Source organism: Neovison vison, chromosome 5, assembly GCF_020171115.1.
Source record: "Neovison vison isolate M4711 chromosome 5, ASM_NN_V1, whole genome shotgun sequence".
In the NCBI taxonomy this organism is placed as follows: Eukaryota; Metazoa; Chordata; class Mammalia; order Carnivora; family Mustelidae; genus Neogale; species Neogale vison.
This window is the reverse complement of record NC_058095.1, coordinates 104,569,076-104,593,019: the sequence shown is the minus strand read 5'-3', so window position 1 is coordinate 104,593,019 and position 23,944 is coordinate 104,569,076. Positions and strand designations below refer to the sequence as shown.

The 23,944-nt window shown below is 50.9% G+C and overlaps 1 protein-coding gene across 3 annotated transcripts in view; it reads right to left on the bottom strand.

Annotated features, from left to right (window-relative positions):
• Positions 1-2,866: 2,866 nt before the first annotated feature.
• The window catches only part of ATP7B (ATPase copper transporting beta), a 72,214-nt gene continuing 51,136 nt past the window's right edge, over positions 2,867-23,944 (bottom strand). For 2 of the 3 annotated variants that reach the window (XM_044249657.1, XM_044249658.1), the window contains exons 10-22: positions 23,349-23,440; positions 16,260-16,387; positions 15,989-16,143; positions 15,637-15,771; positions 12,529-12,723; positions 10,941-11,123; positions 9,481-9,649; positions 7,971-8,114; positions 6,617-6,759; positions 5,011-5,214; positions 4,793-4,910; positions 4,204-4,306; positions 2,867-3,672 (exon numbers count right to left, since the gene is read on the bottom strand). In XM_044249657.1, coding sequence (XP_044105592.1) covers positions 3,399-3,672; positions 4,204-4,306; positions 4,793-4,910; positions 5,011-5,214; positions 6,617-6,759; positions 7,971-8,114; positions 9,481-9,649; positions 10,941-11,123; positions 12,529-12,723; positions 15,637-15,771; positions 15,989-16,143; positions 16,260-16,387; positions 23,349-23,440 — 2,043 coding nt within the window. In that variant the 3' untranslated portion in view covers positions 2,867-3,398. The remainder of the gene's footprint in view (positions 3,673-4,203; positions 4,307-4,792; positions 4,911-5,010; positions 5,215-6,616; positions 6,760-7,970; positions 8,115-9,480; positions 9,650-10,940; positions 11,124-12,528; positions 12,724-15,636; positions 15,772-15,988; positions 16,144-16,259; positions 16,388-23,348; positions 23,441-23,944) is intronic. The other variant, XM_044249659.1, reaches the window with a different exon arrangement.

Sequence of the window (23,944 nt, the reverse complement as noted above, 5' to 3'; positions counted from 1 at the left end):
TTTAAAGCCAAAACAAACAAACAAAAAATCCTTCTAGAGAATACAATAGAATATTATTCAAACAGAACAGAATACTATTCAAATAATCTTTTTCTAATTAACCTATCTGATGGGCTGATTTTGGTTGATGCTGGATTTTCTTAAAATACAGGCTACTTTTACTAATCTGCTTCTTAGCAAACTAGCAAAACAATTTGACCATTTTTGCCATGTCAACTTGAAGGTACCATCTTTGCCCAAGAACTAGAATTATTATCCATTTACTTGAAAGGTGACCCTATCACAAGGCTCCACTAAGATCTTAAAGACTGAAAACTTACTAGGAATGGACAGACACTGATTTCTTCTGGTGCATGTGGGATGGTTATCAGGGAGATTTGCTCATGTTTTAGAAAGATCTGTTTTTTTAAGGACATGGAATCCCTTGCTAACGGGATATCAACCCTTTCTTCCCACAAGGGGACATGCCTAACGATGAAGTTCCCATACACGGGCATCCACAAATGGCCCAGCATGCCTGGCATGAAGCACTACGTGGTGGGCTGGAGGGACCGCAGGGGACCAGCAAGGGGGACAAACCCAACTGGTTCTCCATGTGGTCACACTGAGCCACAAAGGTGATCACCGCCGTGATTCTGCAGGGAAGCACTGGCCTCAGGATGGGCCAGAGGAGGGAGGAATCCCAAAGCGGATAAAGGACAGGGCCCCCGCGCGTCTATGGAACCTACAGTTGGGGCAGAATCCCGAGGTGCTACAGTCTCTGCCTGTGATACAACGTCTGTTTCCCTTTTTAGGAAGGTGACCACATGTCCCAGTTTGCCTGGAGAGTCTCAGTTTAGGCCCGCTGGCCCGGCACAATTATTAATAGCACTTCCTTCCAATCTTCAAAGCTTCCTGGTTCAGATGACAAACTACCCTGTCACCGCCCTTCAGCTAGAGCTCACTCAGGGCCCCCCCGCCACTCCAAGATGCTCACAGAGCCCTCCCAGCAGAGCCCTTTGGTCCAGACCTTTCTACTACTCCCCCTGCCCCACTCCTTTAGGGTCAAGGGATTCAAAATATAGCCCTCCTGATTAAAATGTGTATGTCTGAGAAAGCCTTCTGCTGACAATTCCTGTCAAGCAGAGAAGTGCTTCGAATGGGACAGATGGAGGCCTGTGTCTGGCCCCGTGGGACAGGTACCTGGACAAGGGCTGCCCTCCCGAGAGTCTCCCCACACACCACTGAGGCAGGCCCTGTGTGTGGGAGAGGGGCTCACAGGGTGCTAGAAGGGGTGGGCACACCCGAGGGTCTGGCCACCCCCGCAGCCTCCACGGTGAAACCCGACCCTTCTCCCCGCAGACCAGTCAGGGCAAAGCCAGACCCTTGCAGAAGCAACATTGCGCTGGCCTCAATTATGCTCCTGTCACGCACAGAGCCAGCGGGAGGCGGCCTTTAGATCAGTAAAAATAAACTTTACTCTAATACAGCAGAGAAAGTTTTTGAAACAGAAACTGTTCTTATCTGACACACACAAAATTCTTAACCCCTTGAACCTCTAAAAGTTATAGTCTGTGCAATCTTATAAATATTTTCATGGCCATATACACATGTGGTTTATGGTCCTAAAAGCCTTGGAGAAATCGATACAACTAGATTCTTTAGACATGATTCACCTAATTAGAAAACAAGAAAGTCCTGAGTGCAGCCAGGAATAAAGGATGGACGGAGCAGGAAGAGGCCTGAGGGAAAGGAAGACTGAAAACAACAGGAACACAACGGAACCCACTGCAGGATCATAGGGGCAAGAAACCAGCAACATGAAATTATAGGCAAAAATGGAAACAAAGTATCCTAGGGAAAGGTGAGTTGACCCCAAGACCAAATTTCATTCCAAGTCGCCAACAATGGAATTTATCACCCCGGAGACTTGTTCTCGTGGGAGCAGGAGGCTTGTTCCTGCTGATTCTTACCGACTGATATCCAGGTGGCAGCAGCAATGGAGAAAAGACTTCTCTGTTCGGACATGTGTGCGGGCTGTGTGATCCTGGGCAGGATACCTAGCCTCTCTGAGTCTCCTGCCCTGCCTGTCCAATGTGGACAGTACTTTGCTGGTTTGTTGGGAAGATTACAAGCAGCCTAGAAAAAGTGCTTACACTGTCCCTGAAACATAACTGATACTCAGTAAATAAAACTATTTTGTGTGTGATGAGGACTCTACCTTAAAATGTATTTTCTTTCTAATCGTGTACTCCCATGTGGTTCTGTCAATCACCACAGGCGCCTCCTTTCCTAAGGTGCCAGCTCCGTGTGCAGAAGTAGACGCTCCCTGAGAGTAAGTGTGATTTCCTCTTCCTCCGGTACGGCTTTCCTCCCACTTGCACACCACCACCAGGGGCACCACGGCCTTGAACTCTGCACTGAACTCTGTGAACCGGCAGTCCCATAGCAGACCACGTCCCTGAAGCTCCCGGAGCCCTGCAAGGCCATCCCCGCAAGCACACACACCTCCCCCCAAGGGACACTGTCTCAAGTACCACAGGCCTCCACGTGTCCCAAGTACCTGGACCCCACAGGGGGCAGGATTTCCCAGGTCACAAACTCTGAGACCCTCACTCCAGTGGGGCAGCCACAGTCCACAAGGGGACACCATTCTGAGGAGTGAAGGGCCAGGACTCTGTGGCCAAGCGCCACCTAGGCAAGAAAGAACACCTCGGCCTGAAGAGAAGCAAGGTGGGCTCTCTGGCCAGTGCGTGAGGGAGTCGATTCTGGCAGAAGCGCCTGAGAGCCGCAGCAGGGATCACTACGCTCCTGCTGTCAGAGATCTGACAGGGGTGCGCTGGCCGTGGGGTGGCCCCAGCGTTAAGAACAGAAAAGGAAGACATGGTGCCGGCAGACATCAGTGGGGTGTATTTGAGGTAAACTGTGGTCTCAGATACGCAATCATGTGGGTGTTGTCAAAAAGAACCCAACACGAGGCTTCTCGTGAGGAAAGGCCCAGCTAAGTTTTTGGTCCCGATGAGATTTTCCTCGTTTTACAAGTAGTCGTTCCAAACACTAAAGCAGAGGCCTGCGAGGAAGGCTGGCCGTCCTCTGCTCTGCTAGAGTCCAGCAAGGTTCCCGACAAGCCCAGGCCCACAGCATGGTCAGGCCGGGAAGCCTGGCCCCTGTGCCGCTGGGATCCCAGTGGGGGCGGGGTGGGGGGGGGCGACCCAGGAGCCACAGAGGGGCGCCGCCCATGCTAGGAGGGATGACCAGCCATCTCCAGGAGGGAGTGGAAGTCCCCAGGGCTGGAGGGGAGCTTCGCCCATCTTGCTGCTGGAGCTGTGCCTGTTCGGCCCGAGCCTTGGTCCCCGGGGAAGCCGGACCAGCAACTCAGTGAGGAGACAGATCCCCGGGTCTCCACCTGCCTGCAGCTCTCAGATGCACTGCTCCTCATCTCTGTCGTTCAGGAGCAGAGACCACTTGTCCCCACCATCATCAGCCGCAGCACTGTGTCGAGACAGCTTGTCGGACTTCAGGGAGGACAGAGACACCTGGCTGATGAAGCTGACCTGGTCCCAGGGTGTGGCCCTCGGGGAGTCCCGCCGCCGGTCATCCATGCCGACGTACACGCTCACCTGCGACGCCGTCAGGGGCTTCATGCGGCCCTGGGCCTGGGCCTCATACCGCTCCAGGTCAGGCTTCTTATAGCTGCCGAGTGAGATTCCGAGAGCATTTGAGCCATTGCGGGCACACGCTTTTTTCTTTTTTTGGGGTGGGGGAGGATGATAAAGAACTCTCACCAAAGTCTTGGGATTACACATGGTATGGAAACCTCATGGATTTTAGGATTTTTAAAGGAGAGCGTATTGAGTTCCTAGGATTCAAGTCAAGTTCGCCTGATTGAGAAACCTCCCATCCAAATGCCCGGCACCCTGCAGCTATGCCACTGAAAGCATGAATCAACATCTTTTCAAAAAAGTCAGAAAGGCAATACATGAGGACCCCAGGTGGACATGGCATTACTGGAACAACCCTGGAGCAGAGTGACTGCTACAGCAGCCAGCATGCCGGGTGACGAGGAGCTGCCCCCTCGGGGTGCCCATCCAGATACTACACACCCCTACCTCCGGTGCACCAGGGCCCTGCGCACGGCACCCACTCATCACTAGCCCACAGGGCAGGGGGCTAGGCGTGGCTGGGCGGGGGAGAAGGCCCTTGCTCCGGCCTGGAGGGACTCACCACTTGAGCTGCAGCGACGAGAGAACCACAGACACAGAGGAGGCCGCCATGGCCGCCGAGCCCATCCACGGCTGCAGCACGATGCCAATGGGCATGAAGACCCCTGGCCGAGGGAAGCACAACACTCGCACCATAGCCCAGAGAAGGTCCTCACCTCGGGCTGCCCCCTGTGAAGTTCTCCATCTCGGGGTGGCTCAGAACCCCCTTCTGCCACGTCATGGCCACGTGCCTGCATGCCTCTTTAGTAGGCGGTCTTGGAGCTGAGCAGGGGTTAAGGCCTCAGGGATTAGGGTCTCCCACCCACTCTGGCCTTCCTGGGACTGTCCACAGGCGGCATTGTGGGCTTCAGGGGACACTGCAAGGGAACAGGAAATCCCAGAGACCCTCTCAGCAGGTTTCATTTCCCTTTAGAGACTTACAAAGTGGAAAATACATCAACTCTTCCTAAAATGCTTCTGCCCTGCCCGCTGGTTGGCTGCCCAGGGATGTGGGCCACTTACTAAGTTGGGCAGGAACCCAGAGGGCAGAGAGAAGCCTTCCTGGCCTTGGCTGGAGTCAAAGGTAACCAAGCAGTGGAGAGCCACCCTACCTGCCGCGATGGGTATTCCGATCAGGTTATAAATCAACGCCAGCACCAGGTTGAGGTGTATTCTCCAGACGGTCCTCTTGGAGAGGTGAATGCTAGCCACCACATCGAGCAAATCGTTCTGTAGGAGGCATACACCGCCTGTCAGGAGCTCTGTCCCCAGGCCCTCCCTGCTCCCATAACCAGGACAACAGGGCACAAGAAGATATAGCCAAGCTCACTCTAATGAGGACAACGTCAGCAGCCTCGATGGCGACATCCGTGCCTGTCCCGATGGCAATGCCCACATCGGCCTGGGCCAAGGCCGGCGAGTCGTTAACCCCGTCTCCTACCATGGCAACTTTCTTCCCTTCATTCTGGAGCTCCTGGACCTTGGCTACCTTGTGAGAAGGTAGCACCTCTGCAAAGACTTTGTTGATACCAACCTAAAAGTTAAAACACAAATACGTGACTACACCTGGTGTTGGCAAAGGATAGTGAACAGCATCAGAAACCTGTGAGGCATCCAGCCCCACTGCCTCCGGCTTCCAAGCCCAGGCAATGGTATCAGTCACCAAACCCTAGATCCCAGGGACTGCCATGCCCGTGCCCCCTTCCATGGGGGATTAGTCCCCATGCTGGTCTCCCTGCCCACCTCCTAATCTTTGGTCTTTCCAAAACAGTGGTCAGCTGGTCACGTTACTCTCAGTGGATTACACTTCTCCTGGGATGACATCCACACTCCTCAAGACCCCTCAGGAACTGGTCCTGCCTGCTTCCAGCCCACGCTGGATTCTGCCCCGTTCAGCTTCCTGCTGCTCTCCAGCCTAGTGCTGTGGTGCTCAGGCTGCCTGCTCTGTCCTGGAAATGTCAGCTTCCCTTTCTCCGACCTCCCCCAACCCCCCCCTTCTTCATCCGACCGCTCCTGACTTAAGCATTTCCTCCCCTGGGAAGGCGGCTCCAGCCTCTGCCACACTGGGGTCAGTTGGCAGCTCCCATGCGTCCGGTGCACTTTTCTGTGGCAGAAGTAAGCACTCAGTTCAACCCTGGCCTCTGGTCACCCGTCCCCCCAAGATAGAGCTGCCGCAGGGCAGGCGCTCGCCCTCTTTGCTCCTCTCTGGAGGGGGTCCCATGGGTGGGGCTTAGTTAAGTGCTTGCTGAACAGCTAAACAAATTTGAACCAGGAGGGGTGATGGTACTCAACAAAGTCCCGTTAGCGAGAAAGGCCATGCGGAGAAGGACCACTGCTTCCCTGGTTAAGAAGCAGTTCACTTTCAAAAGCATCTGTCATACACACATTTGGGGAGGGTGCGTAGCCTTTGGGAACTGGCGCAGGAGTCCTCGCTATAAGCAGGGTTGGACAGGTGCGCAGCGGTGCTGTCCTCACCGCACGCACTCTGGAGTGAGGGCTGCTGGAGACCTGCCAGACCCAGACGTCTGTCTGTCTGTCTGCCGCACGGGCATGCGGAAGAGCTGAGTGGACAATCATCTCCTGAACACCATATACAGAACCTGTCTATTTCAGCTCTCAAGCCATGATCTTTGTTTTTGTCCCATTGGAAAGACAGAAACAGAGAATGTTGGAATTGCGTTTTCCAGGGCAGCTGCCTGTCCCAGGTTCAGACATCCAGGCTCCAGGGATGTGCGCTTGGCAATAGCAGCACGGCGGGGGTCCCCCGTGGGGCGCTGCACAGCTCGGAACAGAGCAGGAGCACCCGGAGGGGTAAGGCCAGAAGCAATGTGGAGCGCTGCGGGCCCTGGTGTTGCTACTTTTCCTCAGTGTGCTCCGCGGGGTTCAGAGAAACCTCCAAGGGGGAAGATGCCCAGCCCCCGGTCCCCAGCACGCACCTGGGTGGCGATGGCTCTGGCCGTCTTCCGGTTGTCCCCTGTGATCAGAACCACGTCCACACCCATACTCTTCAGCGTGTGCACGGCCAGGGCTGCCTCCTGCTTGACCGCGTCGGCGATGGCGATCATGGCGCAGAGCACGCCTGCAGGCGACACCCTCGGTCAGTCCACAAGGGCAAGCCCTGGGCAACCCAAGGGGCAAAGGAGGCTCTGCTACCAGAAACATCTTCCATAGCGCAACGGCACACGTGAAAAACAAAACAGTTATAGAACATAGCCCGGTTTCGATTTTGTGTTTTAAAAATGACCTCCATTTACAGAGGCACACAAAAGTCTGGAAGGAATATGAAACATTTCCTGTGGCTCTCTGAGGGGTAGGATAAGGAGTCATTGCATTTTCTTTTGTATAGCTCTCCGAATCTTCCCAATTTTCTGCAAGGAACATCTATTACGTTGCAGAGTGCCTGGCTCATAATAACTTGGTACATGTTAGCTATTATGATATGAGAAACAGAACGAATACGATAAAGGCTACTGAAAACTGATGAATGTCCAAACAGAAAATCAGTCCTTCCTCTTCTTCCAGAAAGCATTCGTTGTGCTGGGTGGGAGTGGGGGTGGGGTTGCCTGAACAAATCTTCAGCTGGTGATGCAGGAAGGCACTAGAGCACTGAGGGGTAGCACAGCAGGTTCAGGGGAGAGGGGTGACACGGGGCATGGCTCCTTCAGCACAGCTGGTTCTGATCTGAGGGGCTGAAGGGACTACAGGGTTTTAAGGACATTGGAAAGGCCACGGTGGCGCAAGAAGGAAAAAAGAGTGGGAGAGGACACACTTCGTCGAAGCATTAAAAGTATCTATGTTGCTCATCAGCACAGTTTTACTTCTATAAGCAGAAACTGCCATTAACAGTGTAAGATTCCAGTCATCTGAGGCGTAAGTGCCCAGACACATGCGATCTTGGGGAGCTCCATGGAGGGGCAGCAATCTCATTCCTTAGGACCCGGTGGGTGTCCCCCTGGATAACAGGCCACTGCTGCGTGTGCAGTGATGAAGAGGAGGGCGACGGAACCATGGGCTCAGACGGAAGCAGACGGGGATGGCGAAGGCAGGGGAGGACTCTAAGACCAAGGAGGCTTAGACTAAGACGCCTCACTCTCGGGGGCAGAGCGGGCACAGTGAGAGCGGGCCTCCAACTGAGAAGGAAGAGAGAAACTGGCAAGGCAGCCTTTTGGGACACAGAACTTAAATGAACAGAGAAGAAGATTTACTGGGGGAAAAAAAGGAGAAAGCCTATTTTTGCCAGAGAACTCTAAGAAACTCCGCTGTGCAGAGCAGAAGGGAGGGGGGCAGTACCGTCAATGGCCACCAGCACGGCCGTCTGGCCTTTCAGCTCATGATTCGCCATCGCGTCACTGACGTCGCTGGAAATGGTTAGGCCGTTGCGCCTCATCCATTCGCGGTTCCCGATGAGCACAGAGAAGGTCTGGGGGGTCACGTCTGTTCCAAAGAGTTTGTGGTTATTCCCAAATAGTCCAATTTTACTGTGAGAAAGGACTCAAAACCATGGAGTCCATTTAACAGCAAAAAAGCGCATCGAGCTGTTTTGAAACACTGTAACTAGCGGGCACCTCTCAGAACACCACCCTTAAAGGACAGGGAACGGAGCAATTACCATGTGGGACTGGGTGGGTAGGGCCGAAAGGGGTGTTACGAGGTCCTGACAGCGTGGACTGCACGTTAGAGATGTTATAAACGCTAAACATCTGGTGGTGTCCTTATCTGCCTTTAGGCGGTACCTGCTGGTTCCTCTTCTGCAGAGATTAGAAGCAACAAGTGCAGCTGGTGCATCAGCAAACAGCTTGTCTACGGCTGTGGATGTTTAACAGCTGTATCTCCTAAGAGGCCGGGTGAGTCTTTCCCCCGTCACTTTCTAACTGTGTGTGCCACTAACCTGGGGTCACCTCACGGATCAGTCCTGGCAGCTAAATGGAAGGGTTGTGCTGAGGTTCTGAACTGCTAGGAGGTGGCAGAAGGCTTCTAGTAAGACCCCAGAGCACTTAAGAGAGAACACCAGACACAGGCGTTTTGGTTTGGGAGGGCTTCCCACTCTCACCCTGATGGCTAGCAAGCTACCCTCCGAATCAGAAAAACTGTTTTCAAAGGCATCTGTCACTCCAAGCAGTACCCGTTCCTGGCTCGGGCAGACCACTTCCATCTGCATTCCCTGCTACTGCCAGCGCTGTAAATGGGACCCATCCCATCGGGATTCCACAGCACAGGAGGGGGACTGGAGGAGCAAACGAATTCCCATCTGTCCCCTCTGTAGCTTAGAGAAGCAAGACTGACTGGGGATAAGAAAGAGGAGACTGGGGCGCCTGAGTGGCTCAGTCGGTCGAGGGTCTGCCTTCGGCTCAGGTCATGATCCTGGGGCCCTGGGATCGAGCCCTACATTTGGCTCCCTGTTTAGCGGGGAGTCTGCTTCTCCCTCTCCCACTCTCCCTCTGTGCTTATCCTCTCTTTCTCTCTCTTAAATCTTAAAAATCTTATTAAAAAAAAAAAAGAAAGGAAAAAAGAAAGAGATTATGGGTCACAGAAGCAATACTCCACGAATTTCAGTAATATATACTACTGTCTGCCATTAGCACCAAGATTCAGAAGTATCAGAGAACGCAACCATGGACAAACAGTAGGCCTTCCTGGGGGAGGGAGACATGCGGTGCCCTGGCCAGGAGCCACCCTGTCCACAGCCAGAGACCCCACGGTGGTGTGCTGGCCTGGTGCTCTCTGGTTAGGCACACCACCAGCTGACCCGGCCAGGCCCAAGCCATGGCAGGCTGCGCAGAGAGACAAGGGCCTGGGATACCTATTTCCTCGGGAGCGCTGCCAGCCCTGCTCGGGGGAGCCGCCTGTTTGCTCTGCTGGCTCTCGCTGTGGGCCAGGAGGCCCTCCACACTACTGACTTTGCAGCCGATTCCACAGCCGGGCACTGCTTGGAAGTCCGTGCAGTATCCCAAGGAGTCGGTTCCCAATTCCTGTGAAGCCAGGGAGAGAGGGGAGGTGAGGAGAGGCAAGAGAGAGCAGCACCAAGCAGGGGCCGAGAGGAAAGCAGGACGGGGCAGGTGTGGAGATCGACTAGTAACTCGGCAATTCCTTCCCTCATCCGACGCAGACATGATAATTATTAAATGGTTGTCTCATGACATGGGACAAGGGGCAGACCAGGAAGAAGAAGAGCAGTTCACAGCAAATGCCTCAAATTAACGGAGGTTGGGGGGGCCAAAAAGAGGAGAGAGATTGTTTTTACATTGCAAATAATTTCATGAGAATGATGGAACAGGCAAACGGGAACAAAGCTGCTTGGAGGCTATCAGGAGGTCACTGCCCATTTACAGGCCCTGGGGGGACGAGGGAGAGGCAGGAGAAAGGCGTGAGGAGCGTCATGTGGGGTTAACCACACAGCAAAGGAGGGATGACAGAGCACATTCGTCCTGAAGCATCACAAGAGAGAGGGGGAAATGGTGGTCTGAATGACCCTTCACAAAACACCCACAGAAATCTCTGGAAGACTTCCTGTCCAGGTAGAGCAGTCAGCTTTGCCCCAAGGCATCTGTCTTTGCCCAGACCATTTAAAAATTTTCAGGACAACATTCTGGCACAACCTGCTGCTTCTATATTTAGACTGAAGACAGAAAACGAAACAGGACCTTTCATCGGGTGAGGTCAAAGGACGAATGCTTCCCCATTAACTGCCAAGAATCCACTGGGCATTTGGCTCACCTCTGCAGGTTCCTCTCCATTTCCCGGTCCCCGGCTGAGGGGCCCTCTCCTCATCTCACCCTAACCCTCCATCCAGTTCTGTATTCCCCTTTGCACTAAGCACTCATAAAGGACTGGGCTGATCCACCAATCACCCTCCCCACTGGACCGTCAGCTCCGAGAGGGCGGAGCTCACATCCCAGCTGTTTTTTGTTATTCCAAGCAGACGGTCAGTACCTGCTCTGTAAGTGACCCGTGACACTGAACCACCATCATTTGTGATGATCTGGAAATGGGACAAGGGACCCATCACTGAGCGCTGCATCTCCACCTACTCCACAGGGGCCTGCTGAGGGGTTCCCAAACCCCACAAGCTGAGGCTCCTGCAAGGCAGTTGAGCCAGGGTACAGAAGCAGCAGCGGAAGAGGCATGTGAGGAAGAAGGCGCTTGGAGGCTTCCAGCCCAGCCAGTGAAGTGGAGGAGGAGGCTGGGGTCGGGGTAGGGTAAGGGGGAGTTTGCAGTGGGTGGCGGGGGGGGGGGGAGACGGCAATGCCCAGGTCCGCATACCTCTTTACAGTACTTGGTGACTGCCACGCCCAAGGGGTGCTCGCTGCTGGCCTCCGCAGTCCCCACCACAGCAAGAACCTTCCTGAGGGGCATCATGGCCACATCCACGAGCAGGAGGACCCTCATGACTTTGGGGACCCCATGGGTGATGGTGCCAGTTTTGTCAAACATCACGGTCTTTATCTGCCAAAACAACCACATCTTGGTGACCACAAATACAGATGGAAGCGACTTTAAGAGCCCGCACAGTCTTGGGGCAGAACTCCATTTAACCTAGCTCAAGCAGGTAACAACACCCCTTCATAACTCACATTAACACATCCTCTGCAGTCAATCTCACGGTTCAACTACTCCCATGACGAAGACCCAGTTTCCCTTTCTGTCTGGCCAAAACAGTCTGCATTGTGACTTAACCTTCACCAGACTGAGCAAGAAACTGTCATTCTAATTTGATGGGACATGGCATGGTACCATCTTCTGGAAAGTGACACCATGCAGATTTCCCATGTCAGGACCCTAGCAGTCTGCCCATCTCCCTGTGCACAGTGTTTCTATGACCTAAGTGCAAACGCCTACTGCGAATAAGGAGCTTGCACTCCAGGTTCAAAGAAAGGAAGGGATGGGCGCCTGGGTGGCTCAGTTGTTAACCATCTGCCTTCCACTCAGGTCATGATCTCAGGGTCCCGGGATCGAGCCCTGCATCAGGCTCCCTGCTCAGTGGGGAGCCTGCTTCTCCCTCTACCCCTGCTCTACTTCTTGTGCTTTATCTTGCTTTCTCCTCACTCTCAAACAAATAAATAAAATCTTTAAAAAAGAGAGAGTGAGAGTGAAAAAGGGAGCATTTCCAGGCCACAATAACAAGCCACCACCAAAGCCAGTTTCTCCACCAGGCCCACTTGGTCAATGGCAACTTGCACCTGTCCCCATGGGTCTGGGTTCTGCCATTTGGTACCTGTGTCCATGGCCAGAGCCCACTCATCCCTGAGCTCCATACCTCCCCAAACCCTACAGAAGCCCAGCTGTTTGCGGTGGTCTGAATGTCCCACAGGCACGGCTCCCCCTCACTTAGCCCACAGCACTCAGCTGGGCCCAGTGCTGAGTGGTGGTCTCTGCAACACACATAACGGCTCTTCCTCCAACAATCCTTGCCTCCTTTAGTCCATCCTTGCATTCTGCAGCCACAAGTAACCCAGCCCCACCCCCACCGTGGGCGCTTCAGATCCCTCCTCTGCTCCCTGTTTTTCTCTGGGTTCAGCTCCTGCTGAGCTTCCTCATCTGAGAAATGGGAATGATAAGCACCGACATCAAAGAGTTGTTAATGACATTAAATCAATTCATATTTAATCCTGCAGCTGTTAGCTGTTCCTGCTATTATCATTCCCAGCCCCTGCGGGCTTCCTGTTTTACTTAATTAACAGTGCTGCCCTCCAGCCTCTTCCAGGTTTTTCTCTTAATACAGAATGTAAACAGATACTACTTTCCCACCAAGTCTCTTCAGTTTCAAAAAAAAAAAAAAAATCACAAAGTAACAGCTACAGAGTCATTCCAGGCGACACGTCAGAGGATAGCCAGGAGCGCAAGGGCCAACCTTGTGGGCCATCTCCAGAGGCTTGCCTCCTTTGATGAGGATGCCATTCTGGGCAGCCACCCCGGTGCCCACCATGACCGCCGTGGGCGTGGCCAGGCCCAGGGAGCAGGGGCAGGCGATGCACAGCACCGTGATGGATGTCTGGAACGCAAAACGGATGATCACCTCTGCCTGGGAGATGTGCTTGTTGTGGGTCTGAAAAGGGGAAAGAGATAAGGCAGGCTGAGGTTTAAAGGAGGAATCATATTGACTTCCAATCACGGAACAGTTCAGCATGAGCACATTTCAGCAAGAGCAGCTGCGAGCTGAGATGCGTGGTGAGCCGGGGTCTGGGGTCCAGAGGGTGGGGTCCACTCTGCTTCAGTGCTGTGTTATCATGTGGCTCACCTTACTGGTTCCCACCCCAGTTTTTCAACTTGACATTCTAGGCTTTCCTCTAAGAGAGGCATGATGGGAGGAGAGAGTCGTGTAGAACTCCCTGCTAGGGGAAGGAGCACGGACTCTGGAACTGGACCGTGTAAGTCCATGCTGGCCCTGGCACTGACTCACATCTCTGCGAGTGTCAGATCCCTCACTTTCGGAATGGACACAATACGACCAAGCACACCCAGCTGGTTGTTTTAAGGTTTAAATGAGCTGATACACATATAAATACACATAAACACACAAATATACATTGTACAAAACCTGGCATGGGCGAAGCCCCTGAGAAACTGTAACTATCACATTATCAATATTACATATTAGCAATATGACACATTATTATAATTTTTATCATTATTGTGAAAACTTTTAAAAATGATAGGTCTCCAAGGAATCTACCCTAAGGTGATAATCATATAAGTGGCAAAATATACAAAGATACTTATCACAGCGTTTTTTAAAAAAAACTAGAGACACCTCAGAGGGAATTTATGAATTAAATTGAGGGTATGAGGTGCATAATGAAATCTTATACAATTGTTGAAACGATGGTGTATGTCTATACTTGCTGACATGGAAAGATCCCAGCAACATTGTTAAGTAAAAAAAGCAAGTACAACATGGCACGTGTTGTGACTGAATTAGTGCAAAATTACCTGCCTGTATCTGTATATACAGCTTTCAACAATACAGGAAAGAGGTTTCCCAGAGTGCAAAAAAATCATCATTCCTAGGGATGGAATTTGGAACCATCTTTATTTTCTTCTATGTTTTCCGCTATTGTTTTCTTTGTAAACCCAAAACGAACAAAATATGGGCCTCCTTTCCAGTTACCTGGCGACACATATAGGCATTACCATTTGCATTCTGACATTTTGCATTATGTTGGTTTATTTTGCAAAATGGCAGGTGTCTCTGCAGCACAATCAGGAGACACTGAATTCACTTTCATCACAGTGTGTTTTCGAAATCGAGGATACAGACCACAACCTCTTTAGCTTCCACCTACACTTTATTCCTTGATTTTGAAAGGCAGAAATCTAAGATAAGGTGTATTACTAAAGGTTCATTTCACTTTGATTAGAAACAGTTGGATTTGGAGAGAGGGACACTGTGTTGAAGACATGGAATTTTTTGAGATAAAGATGATGTGATTTCAAAAAAAACCCCCAAACTCCAGTAATTCTCATAAAAATAACACCAGGCATTCTGATAGGATGGGTGGACTTCTAGAGGGTGACATGAACCTCTCCCTACAAATGACTTAGACAGCAGGGTGATAATACCTTAAAGGAACATGCAGTCCCTCCTTTGCCAGCATCCTCCCTGATGTTGCAGATAAAAACAGAAGAAGCCAAAGTAAGATGGAAAGGCAGGGAACAGCAGAAAGCCCCATACTCCAACCTGTTTAGGAATGACTTTTCCCACAGCCACATGCCAATGAGCTGTTCTCCCACAAAAGCAGGAGTTTGAGGGAGTCAGGTGCCATAACAGCCACTGGCAAATTCTAAGAATATAGTCCTGGGTTACTCTTCAAAGCACTGAGGTCTCCTGAGATGTCAAGAGGTCAACTAGGACATTTTTCATTTTAGGACAGGACATTCGAGAGAGAAGATGATATCTTAGTAAATGACATGCACCCCAAGAATTTCAGAAATGCCTTTAATTAGGGTAGACATTTTTTTAAAGAAAAAAAAAATTATCCATTCTGCATTTACAGTTTCTTATTCTATGGCTCTACGGTAAAAGAGGCATTCAATCTGGCTAAGTAGGAGATACTTTAAACCATAGATAAAACACTGTTCCACTCACTGGGCAGCTGTCAAATATGACTCCAGGCGGGCCATTCCCCGTTGATGCACATCAAGGTTTCTCAAGCTCGACACTACTGATATTTGGGGAGAGAGGACTCGTGGTTGTGGGGGCTGTCCTTGGCCTGCTAGGATGTCTGGCAGTGCCCTCGATCTCTACCCACTAGGTGTCAGCAGCATTCCCTCCCCAGTCATGACAACCAAATACCTCTAGACATCGTCAAATATCTCCTGGGGCAATAAAATTACTCCTTATTGAGAATTACTGTTGTATAGAGTTCTTACTTCTTCAGCAGAAAAGGTTTTTTTGGGACTCTCCACTTTTTTGGAAGTTTGACAACATAGTGTTTTCTAAGAGAGCATTCATCATCTACTTTCTAACTCAAGAAAGTATATTCCATTGTCTCATGTATGTTTAATAAATATTTATTATTAAAAGGCTATTAGCACTGCCCAGGGAGCCACAAAGTTGAAGATGGTACTATCAGACATAGAGAGCAAAAAACAAATTTTCTTAAAATCTGTTAAAATGATATTATCATGCCATCAAAATTGTGAAGTGACCTATGATATCTGCCTCATGACCCCAGAAATGGCCAAGGTCACATCATCTAAATGTTATAGGCATGACAACTGAGAGCTAATTGGTGTCTGGGAAATTATTTAACTAGAAGGCAAAGGGCATCTTTAAAAAAAAAAATTTGCAGAAAAGAGTGTTTGTGCTATCTTGGCTAAGATTTTGCTGCTAATAAATGAGGCAAATAAATGTAATGGGTAATTAAAGCCCAACAAATCTAAGATATAAGAGAATAGGATTAATGGCAAGAGATTATTTAAAACATAGCAACCATACTGCCCAAAGCATTCAACTTACAGGAAAGTATTTCTGAACAACACCAAAATCGATAAAACCGATTATAATCCATACCACCAACGTCAGCGTTGAAATGATGATGATAAATGGGACAAAATACCCACTAAACCGGTCAGCCAGTTGCTGAATGGGTGCCTATGAAAATAAAACACCAAGACCACGGGAAATTACAATCCACAAAGAAATACATCCCCCCAGACACGGGTGAGCACTGGAGTTCTGAGCCCCCGCATTAACACGCTTACTAATCACTCCCTACTCAACAAAATCTGCCTGAATCTACGAAACTCTCGGAATAACTTCTAAAAGGAGGAAGCTGATGTTAGGTTACTTTTTTAGCTCTCTTCATTACCTTTGACATCTGAGCCTCTTCTACCAATTTCACGATCTGAGCCAACGTGGTGTCATTGCCCACGTGAGTGGCATTAACGAGTACAGAGCCATGTGCATTTATAGACCCAGCAATCACTATGCTTCCGGGTTTCTTCGTGACAGGCATGGCTTCTCCTGGAGGTGGGGAAGGACATCAACCGTCAACACCCTCAGCCCCCCATTCAGCATTCATGTGACCCGGCAACTCCCGCCATACCCACCCACAGGGAAGAGGAGACGAGCCGCCTCACCTGTGATGAGGGACTCATCCACCATGGTGTTGCCTTCCAGGATTTTCCCATCTACTGGGAACTTCCCCCCGGGGACAACCTTGATGATGTCGCCCCGCTGCACCAGCTCCATGGGCACCTGCTCCTCCCTGCAACAAAGCTGCTCAGGTTACACGCACAGCAACGAGCCGGAGCTCAGCCCTCCCAGTAGGCCGCCCAGCTTGGGTTCCCGACCAAGTGCTGGACTGGTTACACGCTCCTTGCTTTATACCAAGCAGCAGTACTCATTTTATCTGTTCATTTTCAGATCGAGCCAATATGTACTGTGCAAATACTAAGGGACAGGCACTGTATTTGGCGCTGGCAGTATAGCTGGGAACAGGACAGCCAAGTCTCTATCCTCAGGAAGACCAATTCTGCAGGAGAAAGATAACAAGACAGTCCCAGGTATTAAATAAGCATTAGAATGCAAATAATATGACCAGAAGTTTTGTTTATTTGTTTGTTCTGCGGGGGAGGGAGGGTTCACTTGGAAGATGAGCTGAGACCTGGATGATAAGAGGGACCAACATATAGGCAAAAGAAAGTTCAAGGGGAAAACCCAACTAATGCGAAGGCCTTAAGGCAAGCAGGAAGGGTGCCTTTGAGAAGCAGGAAGTGAAGCAGGAAGTCCAGGTCTTGTCAGGACGTGCGGAGCACAGTACAGTACGGGCTTTGGATGTAAGGTTTTTCTGGGAAATGACATAATTTGATTCACATTTTCAAGTCATCTCTCCTGCTGCTGCGTGAGAGCAGGCAGCAGGAACAATAATAGAAGCCAGGAGAAGAGGTGGGCTGTGGCAGCCTCCCAAGCAAAAGACAGCAAAGGCTAAATGCGGAAATAAGAGAATCAAAGAGGAGCTCTAAGTTCTGTTACTGAGATGGAGGTAAGTGTGCAGAAGTGGCTGAGGGAGGGCGGGAGAAGAGAAGGAGAAGAGACGAAATGAAGACCTTCACGTAGACATGTGGGGTCTGGGAAGCCTATGCGACTTCCAGGGAAAATGTCAAGCAGGAAGTAGAAAATGGGACTTGAGCTGAGAGGAACAGATCCGGGAGCTGTCCAAATACAGACAGCATTTACAGCCAGGAAATGGTGCCAGCTCACCTGGGTGTGCGAGTGGAAAAGACAAGGCGTCTAGAACTAAGCCCTGGGGCTGGCCCCCTGCACCAAGGTAGATGGGGCAGGGAGGCCTGCAAGGTGGGGGAGAAGGTGTCCAAGTCCAGCCACCAGATCTGCAAACTTCATCACACTCTGCACTTGCGCTTTGTACCTCTGTGAAGGTCAGCCACACATGCATAAAAAAGAAAACCAACAGAAAGTTTTCATGGAGAGCCTGGGAGCCTGGGGGAAGGCTGGTGAGAGGCCAGACGAAGGCAAACCTGGCAATAGTTGGGTTGGGGTACATGGAAGTGGTCTGCTTGGGTGAGGGGACCATTTCAGGAGCTGGTGGAGGGCAGCAGCTCAGTGGAAGGGGCGGACGGGAGCCTGTGGAACCAGGACAGCAGCTCAGGATGCCTTTGCAGGAAATTGTGCTTCGGCAGAAGAGGGTGTGGGGTCAGACAGGAACATGGGGGCCATATGTGTGTAAGGACTGGATGCTGGGGGGCGGAAGGGGCAGGGTCGACCTGAGACAGACAGACACATGGTGGGTGAGGGGAGGGAAGGGCAGGGACAGCGAGACAGCCAGCCGGAGCCTGCCAGGGAACCACCACAGGGGCCAAAAACATGTCCCTGTATACAGCTGACCCTCGAACAACCGGGTTTGCACCTTGTAGGTACAGGCAGGTTTTTAATAAATACAATACAGAAGTACAAGTATGTTTTCTCTCCCTTCTGATTTTCCTGACAGTTTTTTTTCTCTTACTTTACTCTAAGAACACAACACACACAAAATCAGTTACTAACCCACTGTTTACATTATCAGTAAGGCTTTGAGTCAACAGTAGCTTATTAGTAAAGTTTTTGAAAGTCAGAGGTTACACTTGGATTTTCGACTCTGCGTTGGGTCAGTGCCCCTAAGCCCCACCATTGTTCAAGGGTCACGCGTTTATAACAGTGCCTCACAAACAGTGACAAAGGCAGATAAGCAGGCTCTGAGGTTATGTTAACATTCCCTTCATTCTACAAGGACTATACTCAAACTTCCACAGAGAAAAATGGACAATGAGCTGCCTTAGCCACGTGAGAAGGTAAAACAGAACTTTACTGAGTGTGCGTACCAGGCTAGTGGATTTGTACATTTTTTTTTCTCACCGAATCTTCCCAAAAAGTAGATGAGGTAAGTGATATTCACTCCCAGTAGAGAAAAAACTTAAAGATTTTTAAGAAAGGCACGGAACTGAATCCACATGCCCATTTCTTTAAACGTAGCTATGGATAAATGTATAAAACTTGGGAACCAAAAATGTGCAGAGATAGTAAATATTTCCATCAAAGTTTTCTTTTTTTTTTAAAAAACTGTGAAGGAGCATCCTTGCAAAACGAGGATTCAAGAGTGTGTCTGTCTCCAGAGGTCCATCTTGGCACCCTGTGCAGCCCCTGCCCTGCAAGGCTGTGAGCGCACGCAGCTCGGGACAGTGCACAGAAATACAGGCTCAGCACCACGGGAGCCCGTGTGTGTGCCAGGTGCCAGGGACACGGTGGGGAGCAAAGCAGACATGGCCCTAACCTCGGGAGCTCAGAGTCCTTGCTAGGGCACTGGTGAGTCACAGGGCATTGGTGCCATTGGGGTCAAATCTTTGTACAAAGCCACAGTGTCCTCCTTTCTTCAATAGGGATTTTGTTCCAGGATTAACTGAGATGATGTGTGTTCAGTACGTAGTACAGTGCCTGGCCTATGGTGAGCACCCAGGGAACTTTACTTAATGGACGTTTTCCCTAGTGACGGGTCTCTGTGTAGCAGGCCCTGTGCTGGACTGGGATATGCACAGGACGAGATGAAGCCTTTCTCTCAAGATGCTGACAGCCCAGAAGCCACAAACAGACTCATGTATGTAAGCCCAGGAATGGTCACAATACAATAAATGGGTTAGGAAAAGAAGGGGCACCCTGAGGTCTTGAGTGTGGGGAGTAGGTATGAGGGAATCTGTCTGGGGCCTGGGCAGGGTGGCAAACAAGGAGGAGAGGAGTCATCTCCATAATCTGAGAATGTTCTTTGGTGCTTAAAGTCTCCCAGTGATGGGGATGCCCAGGCCCTGCCCTCTGAGGCCTGCCTACGTGACGTGGAGAAGTTTCCCATCACACCAGGTCCTCACTCGGCAAGACAGGCCTGTTGGGAGAAAAAGCACCTGCTCACTTGGGAAGGGCATCGGGAGCTACGAGCAGAGCCTTCTCCCCCTGCACAACCTAACGACTAAGCTTTAGAAGGTTTGCTTCTGTGGGACTGCTTCAAGAAATTGGCACCCATGTCCAACTGGGTGCCTTTCAAAGAAACCTTTAGTAATGCCAATGTCTGCTTAATCAAAGGTTGAATTTCCCCTCGATATGAATTAACCATATCATTCTAAGTCCAAACAGCTTAATTTAAGGTGAAAAGCACTGATGGGGGTCAAGGTGGCTCCTTCCAGGGAATTCCCAGCATTTCTTCTTCAAAAGCTTGTATCTCCCCAAAACACCAAGGTGCAGGAATACACTTAATTGAGAGACAGTGATTTCCCTGGCATTTCTTCTGCTTCAAGAGCTTCTGCCAGGAGTCTGTCTACCACACCCGTCTCCTCGCTCCTCTCCCTCCTCATCTAACACAAGGTAAAAAACCAAAAACTCAGAACAGAGCAGCCAGTACCTAGACAAACTGTATAACTCTGCTTTCCCCACTACCACAGGAGACTTCAATGCAGCAGCCTGGGGACCAGGTCGTGTAGGCTCTTGAATGTCACCCCCACAAACATGGGGTGATTTAACATTTCATAGTCCTTTCATTCATTCAGCTAGTAATCTGAGCACCTGCCACGTGGGTGTCCCAGGGCGAGCGAAGCAACAGCCAAGCAGGTCTGGGGACAGGAAAGGTTTCCGGACGACGTTCCCCACCACCACTCCCACTCCCCAAGTTGAGCCCTGAAGGACAAGCAGCCAGGCAGAGGGGAAGAAGAAAGTGTGAGGCGAGACCCGAGAGCCTCCTCCTGGGAGCTGTCAGGGGGGTGTGGCCTGGACAAGATGGAGGTGTGGTGGCACAAGAGGCTGAGGCCAAGAGGCGGGCTGGGGTAGGCGCTCAGTCTCACATGTGCACTAAGCACACAGACTTCATCCTAAGGACGGCAGGAAGCTGCAGAAGGAGCTCCAGCTACAGAGGAATACAGCAGATCTGTGCTTCCAAGAGATCAGTGGTTTGAATGCGGGAAGATATTTATCGCCACAGGAGGCCAAGGAAGACCCTGTGGCAGTGCTGTAGGAGGCAGAGCGGTGACAACAGGAAGGGGCAGGGGTTACCAGAGGTGACCACATGCCAGACTGATCACAGACCCTCCCATCACCCAAGATTTGGGACAGACAGGGGTCCCCGGCAGAGAAACAGGCCCAAGTCTTGCTGAAAGGAAATAGCTGAGGTAAGAAACTCTGGTGGCCTTCCAGTGCCACTGCAGAGGCCCAGTGTGGCAAGGGCCCACAGAAGGCGGGGGCTGACTAGGGGGCCCTGGCACCAGCACAACTCCTCTTACAGAAAGTCAAGCTCCTCAGCAGAACAGTGTGTGGCCCTGGCCCTGGGACAGCAGAGTGTGACCACTGGCCCGTCAGCTCCCAGCAGCCTGGAGCACACCGTCAGGAAGGTGGTATAGGAACCACCACCCTGGTCTGACAGACAGGAACCGTGCCTCACAGGCCATAACTGACCTGCTCCTGCACACAGCCCGTGTACGGCAAGGCCAGAAGGAACCCTGGTCTTCTGGCCCCTAACTTAGAAAATGGAGCCACCACATGATGAAGGTAGGAGTCTGGCCCATGAGCGTCCACAGCAACAAAAGCGAACCGCAGTCTTTGATAAAGAACTGAGCTGTGGCTGGGGTAACCCCGCCGTCCTTGGGCATTTCACACAGCTTTTGCCTTCTGGCAAGGATGCGCGTGTCCTCGTAGCCCAATCAACAGAGCAGTCTGTGTGAGTGTGGTCAGTGCTCAAAACGAAAGGCAGTGAGGAAAGGCAGCTGTCACGGCTTTGCTCCCCCATCTGAACACTTCCATGTCTCAGAAACTTTCATGTCGTTAATTTATAAGGGGAAAAAAACCAGTCAAGATACGCAAATGCTGGGGTGCCTGGGTGGCTCAGTGGGTTAAAGCCTCTGCCTTCGGCTCAGGTCATGATCCCAGGGTCCTGGGATCAAGCCCCACATCGGGATCTCTGCTCTGCGGGGAGCCTGCTTCCTCCTCTCTCTCTCTCTCTGCCTGCCTCTCTGCCTACTTGTGATTTCTCTCTCTGTCAAATAAATAAAATCTTAAAAAAAAAAAAAAAAAAAGATACGCAAATGCTGCCGGGCCCCCCAAACAGTGGAGTGCATGTGGGGGCCCGCACATGCCAGCTGCTCGGTCGCACAGGGCCTCCTGCCTGGAAGACAGGGAGCAGGTGGCCGAGAAGGAGCCTGTCCCAGCTCCGCCACTCACCTGCCCCAGGCTCTGGGCAAGTCACTCCACCCCACTGGGCTTCAGGTTCTTCTTAAAGACACGGTGATGGCGGGAGCACCTACCTCACAGGGTAGTTAACCAGTGAAATTAGGTAGTTTACATGAAGTACCGGCCAGTGGGACTAATACATGGTAGGTTCTCAAATCTCATAATTCCGCCCAGAATTTAAAAGCTAGCACCCAGACAAAAAACAGTGCCTCCATGCTGTGGTCGGCCAGTGCCTCATTCACGCACAGGCTCACCGAGTGCCCCCCTGGAAAGCAGGGTGGGGGGCTCTCAGCCTCTGAGGGCCATCTCTGGGGGACACACTCATGAGCCCACACTGGCAACAGCGTGAAGAATGGGCAAGTATGGTGGGGGCGGGGCACAGGATGGCTTTGACAACAGGAGTCTAGACTGTACATCATACTGGATGGCTGGAATCAGCAAAGACGGCCACCTTGAAGGTCAAGGAGAAACTGACAGAGGGAGGTTCCTAAACAGAGAACCAGAGCAGAGACCTCTTCCTCCGGGGTGGGAGGAAGGGAGCGTGCAGTGGGGAGGGTTAGCATTGCAGGCTGAGGGACACGGAACTGATGGATTTCCCACCTCAGAGCTTCCAGTTTCAGTAGTCAGAGCGAGGTCACGGGTCAAAGGGGAAAGTGGTGGGGCTGGAGAGAGAGTTCAGGAATGTGAAGAAGGTCTGAAATAAGCATTCCCTAGAATATGAAAATGAGGCTGACCAGGGAAGTACAGAAGCCTTAAATTGTGCAAATGTCCATATTATTTACACACCTTAAGAGTCAGTATGTGGACCAGTTAGGAGCATGGACTCTGGAGTCCAGAGCCTGGCTTATGGCCCATCCCAGCACTTAGCACCCCTGGGACGCTGGGTAGGTTGCTTAGCTTTTCTGATCATCAGTCTCCTCATCTGCAAAACACGGCTAGGAACAGTCCTTTCCTCCTACAGTTTTTTCTTTAAATTAGATTTAATACAAATAGGTTAAAATAGTGTCTGTCAGACAGCAAATGCTATGTAAGTTCCAGCAGTAATGATAATAATTATTATTATTTTTAATATCTGCCAACTTTATGAAGAAGAGAAGTACTTCTCCCACTTGTATTTTTGGCAAGCTGAAACCCTACCTCCCAGCTTGTGTAAATCCTCCAGATCTTGCAAGGAAGGTCTAGCATGTGGTCCATGCTCTTGGAAGCTCTCCCTGACCACCTCTAGCCTTCCCCTTCTCTATCCAGGAACACTTGTGACCGAGGCCCCCCGTTTGTCATGTAACCTACTCACACACGCCACCTGAGTTGTTGCCTATGTTGTAGTCTGCAAATGCCCTGCTAATTACCTGGATCGAAAGGACAGATCTGACCATACAAGTCTTTACTTGCCCCCACAAGGTCTAGTGGAATGTTGCGAACATGAAGGGTGTTTTGAGATTAATATAAATTGGTTAAAAACTCTGAAGAGAACCCACCTGACAATCAAGTTGTCCTCACCAAGGGTGACAACGGTGGCTTCTGTGGCTTGGAGAGACATGAGTCTGGCAAGGGCTTCTGAGGTTTTGCTCTAGGAAATAATCAGAATGGAAAACGGGATCTACCATAAGCAACTCGTGTGAAGCCAGACCAACACTCGCTAGGCAGGTGTTACAAAAAGCCCCTGCAGAAAGAGGATGATCCTGAACACAGCCGTAGTGCACGTCAGGGCGCGCAATGCTCCCGGACAGATGTCACTGCCATCGACACGTAGCCACGTCACCACCACACCAAATGCACAACGTCACAAAGTTCTATGAATTACATTTCAGCCGAAAATACAAAAGCAGTCTGCCCAGTAACTGTTTTTTTTTTTTTTTTCCTAAGGTTTAATCTAATTTCTTTCAGAGCTACAGTCCCACTCTTTTACAGAATAGGTTAAAATGTGGGTATCATGCAGGGTGTTAAAAATGGCGTGACCCTCAGATGGATGCGTGGATTCGTGGACTAACAAGCCACACCGTCGGTTCCATACAAAGAGGTGGTGTGAGCGCTGGCCTGCCATCCAGGGTTCTTTCTGTTACACAACGTGCCT